Source organism: Cervus elaphus, chromosome 30 (genome assembly GCF_910594005.1).
Source record: "Cervus elaphus chromosome 30, mCerEla1.1, whole genome shotgun sequence".
Taxonomy (NCBI): Eukaryota; Metazoa; Chordata; class Mammalia; order Artiodactyla; family Cervidae; genus Cervus; species Cervus elaphus.
In genome coordinates, this window is record NC_057844.1 from 16351531 (window position 1) to 16363622 (window position 12092).

The 12092-nt window shown below is 45.1% G+C and overlaps 2 protein-coding genes and 2 non-coding genes across 4 annotated transcripts in view; 1 reads left to right on the forward strand and 3 right to left on the reverse strand.

Annotated features, from left to right (window-relative positions):
* Positions 1 to 2610: 2610 nt before the first annotated feature.
* LOC122687145 lies at positions 2611 to 2740 on the reverse strand. The gene has a single exon (XR_006339045.1). It is a non-coding gene; the product is annotated as a small nucleolar RNA SNORA31 (small nucleolar RNA).
* Positions 2741 to 3493: 753 nt separating this feature from the next.
* On the reverse strand, positions 3494 to 7209 carry TPT1 (tumor protein, translationally-controlled 1). Its single transcript, XM_043892324.1, has 6 exons — positions 6883 to 7209; positions 6574 to 6647; positions 5821 to 6011; positions 5350 to 5455; positions 4474 to 4590; positions 3494 to 3709 (listed from the first exon to the last, which is right to left on the reverse strand). The coding sequence occupies exons 1-6, from the start codon at positions 7049 to 7051 to the stop codon at positions 3707 to 3709; spliced, it is 660 nt and encodes a 219-aa protein (XP_043748259.1). The 5' UTR covers positions 7052 to 7209; the 3' UTR covers positions 3494 to 3706.
* LOC122687144 lies at positions 3779 to 3910 on the reverse strand. Its single transcript, XR_006339044.1, has one exon. It is a non-coding gene; the product is annotated as a small nucleolar RNA SNORA31 (small nucleolar RNA).
* Positions 7210 to 7291: 82 nt separating the features above from the next.
* Positions 7292 to 12092, forward strand: part of SLC25A30 (solute carrier family 25 member 30) — an 89422-nt gene continuing 84621 nt past the window's right edge. Inside the window, exon 1 of the mRNA XM_043892320.1 lies at positions 7292 to 7311. Coding sequence (XP_043748255.1) covers positions 7309 to 7311 — 3 coding nt within the window. The 5' untranslated portion in view covers positions 7292 to 7308. The remainder of the gene's footprint in view (positions 7312 to 12092) is intronic.

The window sequence follows — 12092 nt, forward strand, 5'->3', positions numbered from 1 at the left end:
AATCTGTTTTGGACAGCCAACAGGCATGCAGTCCACCAAACCACCACTGAACCAAAGGATGGACCTGAAGGACTTCAGTGGGATAAATATAAACTACCAGCATTATAATCATTTTAAACTTTATCTGCAACATCTATCAAGATGGCTGTCACAGCAGCTGCTTTAATTCAATGAAAAGTGCATAGCATCTTTTTCTTGTGTATGTTAAAGTCCTTTAGTCAAGGACTTTTCCTTTGGAATAATATTAATATTAAAGGCTATAGAAAGAACCAAATATCCCAAGTAGTGCACATTTTTATACAGTATCCAAAGAAAACTTTTTCAGTGCGGTGATTTTTAAGTATCGTTCACAGCCCCAGACGGTCGTAAATCTAGCCCCAAACCAGCAAGTTGGGCCCTCAGTTCTTATGGACAAAGTCTGTGGTTAACTGGCACCAATTGCCACAAAATGAGCTTTTGCAAGAAAAGGCTTGTGGCCTACGAGGGGGTCATTAGCCAGACTTTTCTCATAGAACTAAGAGTTGTATGGTATGACCTAAATGCAAGTCACCAGTCAGTAAGACGTCGTGTCAGTTAATTCAAGTACCCTGGTTTAAATTCCATTACTGAGAGGGTTCTGGCTGCTAGCCCAGGTCGCAGCTCCAAGCACATGCACGCAGATGGTCAGAACTTTACAAGGAGGCTTTGTTATCAGGACTTTTTTCAAGTTGGTTGAGATTTTTGCTGCTCTTCTTGCAGTTTTGCCAGTGTAGTTGTAGTTATTGGTTAAACCCTAAACCCTGCAGTTCAGATGGAATTTACATCAATGCAACATTTACCAGTGACCTAGTTTTCTTTTTTTTTAATATTTATATGGCTACTCTGGGTCTTAAGTTTCAGCATGTGGGATCTTTAGTTGTGGCATTCGAACTACCGTAAGACGTCTGGGCCACCAGGGAAGCTCTCAAACAGTACAAGCTCTCAAACAGTAAGTTAGAATTTGCTGGTAGTTGAAAACATGCCCTCACAGTAGCAGAAGACATCACTTATGGGATCAAGTTCCCTGACCAGGGATCAAATCCAGGCCCCTTGCATTGGGAGTGAAGTCTTAGCCACTGGACCACCAGAGAAGTCCCCTAATTAGATTTTAAGAAAATCATGTCTAATGGCTCAAATGAGTTACTTACATATCTATAGCTTAAGCAGACACACATGTAATAAAAACATGTACTGCTCGAATTATTACATCTCATGGGCACCGTGCTGCCTGAGTTTGATGTTCTCTTGAGCCAATCTTGTTTTCTTTCCTACAACTGAAACCCAACCCCTGCCAAATCTACCATTCTCAGTCCTCATCTTACTTGACCCATTTACAACAGGTAACCCTGTGGACCTGCTCCTTCCTAAAATGCTGTCCACTGGGCCTCCAGGCGGCCTCTCCCTTGGTTTTCCTACATCAAAGGCAGTTCCCTCTTAATCACTCTGTAGGTTCATCATGTTGACCAATCTCTGCATTGGAGGGCTGAGTCCATCCCGTCTAGGTCACCTCATTCAGTGTGTTAGCTTCAAATGTCATACATTTGTCCCAGCAGACATCCTTCTAGACAACTTTGCTTTTAGAAAAGACGTAGCCACACTAGTACCTGATTTCAGAAATCGAACAAAATCCAGAGAAAATTTCTCCTTCTCTAGGAAAAAAAAGGTCACAATTGAAAACAGCATTCAGCATTTCTTTTGCAGTAGCCCTCAATAGACAGCATGCACCCCAGAACTACACTCAACATCTCTATATCAAGCTGCCATAGCTTTGAGATATGAGCATCTGTGCTTATCTCAATTACTGTCTTTCCTATTATACATCACTGTTCTCTTTGCTTTTACCTGGCCTCCCAGCACCCAAAATGACCCTTTAGATCAGATCACATCACCCTTCCACACACACCCTTCCCCTCTTGGGGCTTCTGTGTGATTTGGTTTCTTTTCCTGTGCACTTCTGTAGCTCAGGTCCTCCTGCTGTCTTGGGCCCAGCATCCTGGCCACTTTGTCCCCTGAACCTGTCAACCACACTCTACTTCAACATGCTGCTCTTTTGCCTGGCATGCTTCGCTCCCAGATACCCACATAATCTCCTTCCTTTTCAGCTTCCGCTTCCTAGACGTGACACAAAACACATGCCTTCTGATGTGTACAGTAAGTACCTACCACCTGTTATTCTTGCACACTATCTTGACCCAGATGACACCAACTAGAGAACGATCCAAAATAAGCCTTCTTAGGCAACGACTTGGACTCTTCACTTCCTATAGTCTCTATATTGCTATTCATTCTTCCAGCCTTTTCCATGCAAGCTCACAGCTTATGTTACTTCTCCCACTATGATTGTCACCTTCATAGCACTGACCCCTGCCTGAAAAGTCTCCCATTAGTACATTTCAGAGGTAAGTGGCCTCCTATATCACTGGCATGTTATCTACACTACTTAACAACAGAATGCTTAGAACTGCCCTAAGCATGACTGCAGTTTCCAAACAATTATTTGGACTGTCACCAGGGGGCACTACCAACCTGTCTGAGGCTCTGCACCGTACCACGGGCTCTGGATGTCACTTGGTTGTAAGGTTCCAAGTTTCGCCCTGTATTCCCCCATTCAATCTGGGCTGCCACAATCAAGACAGGCAGAAAGCGCGAGGATGTTTTTCTTGCATCTGTAGTGGAAACCTTAGCAGACAGTAACTGCTTCAGGTCTGTCAAATAGATGCATTTTCATATTGATACCCACACCTTTTTACAGATAGAGCATTTGTTTCTCTCTCTGCCCACCAACTACTCCACAGTCCATTTATAAACTTCATCTTTTCAAACAATGGCCCATAAATCTTTCCTATAAAGGGCCACATGGGTACCTCAGGGCTCTCAGGAGACCCTTAGATCTGTCACTGATCTGTTCTTGCAATGTCAGAACCAGGCAGTACCAGCCAATACAGGGCATGGTAGTGCCCTAGTAAAACTGGACACAAACTTTATTTTTTCATGTCCCATAAGCTATTGTGAACCACTTAAAAAATGTAAGCACCACCTTAGCCACAAAACAGGTGGTGGGCGAGCCAGTCTGTCATCCCTGTTCCAAGGAGTTTGACAGAAGTATTCCAGATGTCTAGATTTCTCTAGAACTCAGCTCTAAAATAAGCTCAGACAGTACTTTGCTTCCAACTGTGTTAGTCTCTCTTTATTCTTTTGTAAACTTCCAGATTAACCACTTCCGTTTGTAGGTGATGAAATGTGTAAGCAATCCACTTCAAGTGTTGGTTGGCACTGTCATGAGCATGGTCTTTCCCTTTACTCCACTCAGTTACTTCTGATTCTTGTATATTCCAAGTCCCGGAAGTGGTTTCACTGTAGACGTTATCTGAAGGTGCTTTCTAGTGGTAGGCTACAACCAGACTCTAGCTGCTCCAGGAAGGCTACAAGGATGGATTTAGACATGACATATTAAACTAAGAGGCATTCTTTCCAATGAGTTTAAATGCGTTTTATTTTTAGACAACCTACATGACACGTTTTTCTCAAAAACAATGCCTCCGCTCCAAATAAATCAACGTTCAAAACAAATGAAGAGCTCGAGATGACATCAGTCCCATCTGTCTAAGTCCTGGTGTTGTGTGGATGAAAAGCAGTGGCCAGCCAGTTATGACGACAGGTGATTGATCCAAAGTAACTGCCAACTTTGTTACTGGGAAAACAAGGAAGAGCCCATTAACACCCCTTTCTGGCATGAAAGTAGCTCACATTTCTAGGCTTCAGATGTACTCCCCTATTCAATCCGAGCTGTCACACACACAGACAGACAGAAAGCGCGGGGATGTTGCTTTTGCATCCTAGTGCAAACCAAAGGAACAACTGCCGACTGTTCAAGGTCTATCAGTGGATGCACAACCATCCTTACCAAGTCAGAGAAGCATTCTCAGAAGGCCCACCCACCCTGTTCCAACAAAAACCTCACACATTCTTTGACTAATCCCTTTGGCAAGACATCTGTACTGTCCTTTGACATTTGTGGTCACTGCTGCCCCGACCCTGTTTAGGGTAGATTGTTTTTGCACCAAGCAGCTTGTTTTACTTTCCCAACCCAGTGCTAAACCCCGGCCCTTGGCAGTGGCAGCCCAGAGTCCTAACCACTGGACCACCAGGGAATTCCCTAGTGTAGCCTTAAATTTATCTTACTGCTAATTTACATGGAAGCTGCTGAAAGCCAAGATAAATGAGTGGCTTGATTTCTCCTTTAGCAGTTCCTTGCCCAGCAGACATTCATTTAATTTTACTGAAGCAACTAGCCTATCAGGTCAGCAGCCTGCTCTAAATTGTATTTACTAAAAGCTAGTAACATCATGGCCTTTCCAACTAGCTGCCAATATTATCATTAAGTGGTTTATTTGTTAAAGGTTGTAATACCTCTATTTTTACATGACTGATTTCAACCCACTTCTTTATACTTACACATTTTTCCATCTCTAAACCATCCTTAAAGAAAATCATATATGGGGTTACACCATCCTCACGGTAGTCCAGCAGAGCAACCATGCCATCTGGATTCATGTTTTCACCAATAAAGAACTTAGGAAGCAAACAAATACCCAGAATTAGATTATACAGGAATGCACTGTATCAAAACACAATAAATCGAAGGATTCAGAACACCAATATCTAATCAAGGCACTATTTAGTCAGCAACTAATGAGTTCTGATGAGGAAAATGCTCACTAATCAAACTTCAGTTCATGCAAAGTACTAATAACCAAATGTTAGGAGTTCAGAGCAATCCAGGGACACTGCGCTCCCTGGAAAGCTAACCCCACACATCTCAGTCTAAACCCTACAAACAAGGCTGTTTACAAAGTCAAGCACAAGAGAACACAAGGCCACCAATGAGAAGAGCACATGCCATGAGAAGTATATGGCCAGAGGATGTGTGAAAACCAGGTTGTGTTCAGTAAAAGAAAGTCACTGGAGTTTCTCCACAGGACAAGCTCAGATCAGAAAGAGCTTCAGTGGCAACAAGACACACTGGTATTGTAAAAAGAAAACCAGAAGACTAGTTCGGAGTAAACAAGTAATTCCAAAGAACTGGGAAATATTGAGTCGAGTAAGATTTTGGAAGCAGAAGACAAGATCTGGAAACACTCTTGCTTGGGAGCAGAGAAGGCAACTCGCTACAGCCCACACTGCTGAAGTAAAATCTGTAAAGTATTTAAACTGCTCGAAACACAGAAAAATAACTCCAACTTAATTACATCAGAGGCTCATCAAGTAACTCATGTTTTGCTCAGTTAAAATTATACAATCCTTTGATCCAAATATTTTAAAGTTATTTACCTGATAGTTTTTGAAATTAGCAAGGATGTGCTTGATTTGTTCTGCAGCCCCTGTCATAAAAGGTTTTACTCTTTCTGGTCTCTGTTCTTCAAGTTTCCCTTTGATTCTAAAACAACATATTGACACATTCATCAGTTCTGAGCAAAGTTTCCATTCAGTAAAAGTTCCAAACTGAAACCACCAAAATATCACGGAGATTACTAACTCATACGAGGGATGTTTTAAGGCTGTTCCTAACTTTGAATTTCACCTCAGCTTATTCTGTACCAAAGGACTATTCTAAAAAAAAGTAAAACCACACTGCACCCGCCAGTATCCTCATATTTATAAAAAAGCAGTCCCCCTTCTGTGCTCATCAATAGGAAAAAAGCCTTTGACAAGCACGCCTGCTGTTAAAAAATCTCAAAGGAAGCCAACCCCTAAATCCTATAGGATTTTCAGACATCAGTTGGGTGTGTCAGTATCACTTACGACTTCATGTAGTCTTTGATGTACTTCTTGTAGGCTTCTTTTGTGAAGCTGGTTTCCTGCAAGTGATGGTTCATGACAATGTCGACACCAGTGATTACTGTGCTTTCGGTACCTTCGCCCTCGGGGCCTTCAGCGGAGGCATTTCCACCAATGAGCGAGTCATCGATGTTACCCTCTGTCCTACTGACCATCTGCATTAAGAAAAGTTTAGTCGCTAACACAACCTCGACCTTACCATAAACGCATCGAAGAATCTATGCTGGCAGCCCTCTCATCCGTCATCCTTCAACACTTAATTCTCGTTCAAAACCATGAACAATATGGGGGGAGAAAAAAATCTATGCCCTTCTTTCCCCTGAAACATCTCAGTTCCACAACTCTTCGTTGGCCCAAACGAAAAAGGGGTCATTTTACAACCCGGTGGAAGTTTTGCATGGGCTGTCGGGTTGCTGAGCAAAGAAAAACCGGGCAAACGATAAAACGCTTGGGTCGCCCAAACCGGAGACAACCTGTCTGTCCCGGACAGCCTGGGAGGGAGGATGGGCGTCGAAGCGGCGGACCTATTTCCAGGCTCAGCTCCGCCTCCAGTTTTCTAGAAAAACCCGAGCCCGGAAAGAGAGTCTCCTCCGCCAGGAGGCAACGGAGAGGATTGCACAACCTCGGGCGGGGGAGCGGCGGAAATCCGAGCCCGCCCGCCCTCGTCTCCCCCCCTGTGCCGCGGACGGGGCCGTGGCCCCTGCCCGGCCGACTCACCTTCCCCTCCACCTCCAGACACAGCCCGTCCGCGACCTCCCGGATCTTGTAGATGTCGGAGAACATCTCGTCATCTGCTCGGGGACACAGATCCACCCGTCACGAGGCGCCCGCGGCCCGAGCGGGCGCCATTTCCCGCGCCGCGCCGCCCCTCCCCGGGCGCCCCGGGCCCCGGCGCGCGCCCCCAAGCAGCGCCCCTCCTCAGACCCACGACAGCGGCGGCAGAGGCGGCGACCGGCCCCCCGTCTCCACCCATATGCCGCCGCGTGCCCTGCGCGCCTTGTGAGGAGCAGTGCAGTCCCGACTCACGGCTAATGAGGTCCCGGTAGATGATCATGATGGCGACTGGAGGGAGGCGACAGCGGCGCTGGCTTAGCAGGAGCCCGAAGCTCAGAGCGAGCGCAGTGCGGCCGGAGCGGCGCTCGGGGGGAGGGGGGAGCGGGCGGAAAAGGCCGAGTCTGCCGCTCCCCGACCTCATATAGAGGGCACGTCCCTCTACGTCATCGCGCGCGGCGCCTCCGGAAGCGCCGCGAGGGGTGACGCGTCACGCAGAGCTGCGCGAGGGGCGGGGCCGCAGTGCGGGCCGTGGGGGAGGGGAGGGCCGCATCCGGGGACTTGGCATCGGGGTACCGGGCCGCGCGTTCCACCCCGGGCCCGCCCGGCGGCCCTGGGAAAGGGGAAGGCAGAGGAGGGGGTGGGGCGGAGGGAAAATGCCGGACGGCGCAAGGGAGAGGAATGGTAGGTGAGGAGCGCGCGGGGGTGGGAGGAGGAAGACGCTCCCCGGTCCTGAGTGGTGGAGGCGGCGCCTGGGGCCCGGCCGCTCGCGACACCCCAGGGTCGGCCCTGGTAGGTGCCGCCCGGGTGGGGCTTAGATGAAATCTCCTCAAGTTTCCGCTCCAGGCCTGGTGCCGCGCAAGCTCCCGCTGTTTCTGGGAACTGAAAGCGTCAGCTGCTGTGAAGGACTTTGTGTTTACGGAGGGTTCCCTTGACGATGAGGGCAGAGGACTTGGCTTGTGACCAGCCCCTGTGATCTCTGAGGACCTCAGAGAACTTTTCAGCGCTTGTCCTAAGGCCGCCCCACTTCGAGTTTCCTGATTCCTTTGTGGGGCGGAGCCAAGTCCGGTCTGTGGGACCCACCTCGGCCTGCCTGCCCCCTGGGAATGATAGTGGGGGGCGTAGAGTCTGGAAAGGGGCTTGGGAAGGAAGGAAGCTGTCAAGGAAGTTTGCCCAGCTTTCCTATCTCTCAGTTTGGTCCCGTATTTGAAAGCTTGTGGTTTCTAAGGCAGTTTCTGTTTTGCGCTTAGTCTAGAATTAGGTCCTTTGTTTGAAAAAAAGGATGTGTTGTCACTTTAAAGTGTAGTTGAAGTAAATTAATTTAAAAAATAAAAATAAAGTGTAGTTAAAATAATAACCCAGGAGCTAGGTTAAACATACAAAGAAGGCGCTTTCCACCTGCCCAAATTTTATTTGGACTTTAGACTCAATTACTCGGTACTGAGAAAAAAAAAAATGACCGGTTTAGTGACATCTTTGGTTTAAAGGCAAATGAGTATGAAATCGGAGAGGTTCTTCCATTCCACAAATATATTTGCTCTGCTGTGTCCCTAGCACTGAGGTCCCAATTGTGAACAAGTTAAATCCAGTTCTATCCTCACAGAAAATTTCATTCTGATAAATAAAAAATTAGGCAGTTATAACATATTAACAAATTTCCCCATATGCAGCAATAAAGCATTCCATAGAATAAGGGAGGGCAACTGTTGAGAAAGAGTAGGGCACAAGTCAGTAATGGAGGAGTCAAAATGAAAAGGAGCCTGGAAAAGGGATCCTGGGGCTGTACTGGACACCCCCAGGGAACCCTGCGGATACCTGAAAAAAGGCTAAAACTGGAATGAAGGGGATTTGAAAACAAACGGATAAATGATCCACTAAGGATCGCTGAAACCTCTTGATTATTTCTGAGATGTGTGAATGGAACATTATTATCCCAGGTATATCACAAGTTAATTATTTTCCTCAACTTTAACTTTTCAAATTATTCAGAACCATTCCCATCACTCATACAGTACCATCAAACATTTTTCCCTCTACTCCTTTCTGGTTTTATGTTCAATTAAAAACTACGCCCCCCCCCCCCCCCCCCCCCCCCGCGCCCGCCAAGTTTTGTAAGACAGCCGCAGTGAAAAAGAGTACTGAAGAGATTAGAATCAAAGCACCCTAGCCTGAAGTCTTGGGTTTATCTGGTACTTGTCCTGTGGCTTTGGGAAAGTCAGACTCCCTAAGTCTAAGTATAGAATGCAATTTTTGTGAGTTAAAGAGTTTTGGGAAGTTAAAATAATGAAAAATGACTAGCATCATCAATAATTTATCAGTAAATATTGGTTGAACTTGGGTGCATAATTGTTTCCAAATTTTATTACTTTTCAAAATACTCCTGAAACTATTCCATTAACCCTATTTTATTTGGAAATATTTGGAGGATTTAGTCGATGTATACTGTATTTAAAGAATTCCCAGCTGACTCAGTGGTCAAGAATCTGCTTGCCAATGCAGGAGACACAGGGTAGATTCCTGAGTTGGGAAGATCCCCTAGGGCAGGAAATGGTAACCCATTTCAGTATTTTTGCTGGAAAAATCCCATGGATAGAAAAATCCTTGGCAGTCCTCAGGGTCACAGAGTCTGACACTACTGAGCAACTGAGCGCACGTACTGTGCTAAAAACCTTCTATTAACTCACAACAGTCATAGTGGGTTCCTGAAAGAATTCAACTTGTGTCCATAAAAGATTTCAATCTCAGGGTCATATTTGGTAGGTAATGATAATTCTGTGACTAGATAATTCTAAAAACCTTTGGAAAATCTGATTTAAATTTCAGAATATTTTCTAAGCTCCCTCTTATGGTCTACAAAATCTATGTTGTACCTTGACAATATCTGCTTAGAACACCAATGATACCAATAGTTGCGAGAAGATTAGGCACCACTTAGAACCCACTGACAAAACTTCGAGGATTTGACTTTTATTCCAGCTAATTGGCTTTTACTTAGGCATCATTTGAATGTTTTTTTTTATTGCATTTCATTCCTTACAGCAGTGATTTCTAACAAATCTAAGATTGTCCCAAATTTTACAGTTTGGCATCTCTTGCAATTAAAGAGATTTCAAAGACAGTGTCTTTTGATCTCTTCACACAAGTACTCACATGAAAAAAGCAGCTCACGAGGGTCCTCACTTTTTAGGGATTGACTACATGGCTTAAACACATGAGAGTTTATTTTCTCTTTATTTAAAAAAAAAGTCAAGGGTATTGGCTGGAAAAAAAAATGTAGAACCTGAAAGCTAAGAATTAGGTTTTACTTGGCCAACTAAACTGAGAACTTAAGCCTGGGACACAACCTCTCATATAGCTCTGACAATCTGCTCCAAAGAAGTAAGGGAGGAGCCAGGATCAGTTCTGTTCAGTTGCTCAGTTGTGTCCAATTCTTTGCAACCCCATGGCCTGAAGCACACCAGGCTTCCCTGTCCATCACCAGTTCCTGGAGTTTGCTCAAACTCATGTCCATCGAGTCGGTGATGCCATTCAACCATCTCATCCTCCCAGCATTTCACATGATGTACTCTGCATGTGAGTTAAATAAGCAGGAGCCAGGATAGATAGGAGTTCTTGCAACAAAGACCAGTTAGTGGGAACATCAAAAGGTTAGTGTTAGCTAAAAATAACCAAGTATCTCAAGGAAAGTAGAGCTTTTCTTTTTATGGGAAAGCTCACATTCCCCTTCTCCTCCTGCCTTTAATCTTTCCCAGCATCAGGGTCTTTTCCAGTGAGTCAGTTCTTCCCATCAGCTGGCCAAAGTATTGGAGCTTCAGCTTCAGCACCGGTCCTTCCAATGAATATTCAGGACTGATTTCCTTTAGGATTGACTGATTTGGTCTTCTTACAGTCCAAGGGACTCTCAAGAGTCTTCTCCAACACCACACTTCAAAAGCATCAATTCTTTGGCACTCATCCTTTATAGTCCAACTGTCACATTCATACATGACTACTAGAAAAACCATAACTTTGACTAGGCGAACCTTTGTCAGCAAAGTAATGTCTCTGCTTTTTAATATGTGGTCTAGGTTGGTCATAGCTTTTCTTCCAAGGAGCCAGCGTCTTTTAATTTCATGACTGCAGTCACCATTTGCAATGATTTTGGAGCCTAAGAAAATTAAGTCTGTTAGTGTTTCCAGTATTTCCCCATCTATTTGCCATGAAGTGATGGGACCAGATGCCATGATCTTAGTTTTTTGAATGTTGAGTTTTAAGCCAGCTTTTTCACTCTCCTCTTTCACTTTCATTAAGAGGCTCTTTAGTTCCTCTTTGCTTTCTGCCATAAGGGTGGTGTCATCTGCATATCTGAGGTTATTGATATTTCTCCTGGCAATCTTGATTCCAGCTTGTGCTTTATCCAGCCAGGCATTTCACGTGATGTACTCTGCATATAAGTTAAATAAACAGGAGCCAGGATAGATAGGACATCTTACAACAAAGACCAGGTAGTGGGAACATCAAAAGATTAGTGTTAGCTAAAGATAACCAAGTATCTCAAGTTAAGGAAAGTAGAGCTTTTCTTTGTATGGGAAGATGCAAGAGTCTGGGTTCACTGAAATCATTCCTTTAATACATACCTCAGCTATCTGGGGCCAGTGTCCTGTTTTCTCATCCTGGGTCTTCACAGGGTATATCATTGGGTGGGAAGGTGGTTGGGGGGACAGGGGGGTGCTGCTGCTGCAGTGGCTGAGGGCTTGACAGCGGTTTGTCTTCATTCTGAGTTGACTCCGGGTTCACTGTCCAAGGTGGCTGTAGTGGCTTGGTGACTGCAACATCCTTTGATTACTGATGTGGCAGGCAACATTTTTTCATTGTTGAGGGGTACAGTCAGACTGGAATTATGAAGCCATGGTGGCTTCATAGGCATCGCAGATCCAGTCTCTTCCTTTCTTCTCCATCATCCATATGATCTACAATAGGTGCTGGAACTCCAGCCATCACATCCATCTTGCAGGCAGCCAGTAGAGAGGAATGGCCACAGGAGTACATCCTAGCTTATGTTTCTTTGCTTTAGGGCGGAACTGTCCCAAAGAACTTTATGTGACAGTGGAAATGTTCTCTATCTGCTGTGTCCAACACCACAGCCACTAGACCACAAGTGCACTTGAACTGCAGCTAGTGTGACTATGCAACAGAATGTTTACTTCTGTTTCACTTTAATTGATTTAAATGTAAGTATCCATGGCTAGTAACCTTACTGGGCAACAGAGTTCTATAGTGAAAGCTCTATGAGGTGGGGGACATCATTTTGCAACCCCAGCTCTCAGAACAGAGCCTCACTTGATAGTTCTTGATGAATGAATGGATGAGATGAAGCTTTCTTCATCTCTCTCTCTCTTTTTATAAATCACTTGTTTATTTTTGGCTGTGCTGGGTCTTCATGGCTGTGCACAGGCCTTCTCTAGTTGCAGCGATCGGGGGCTACT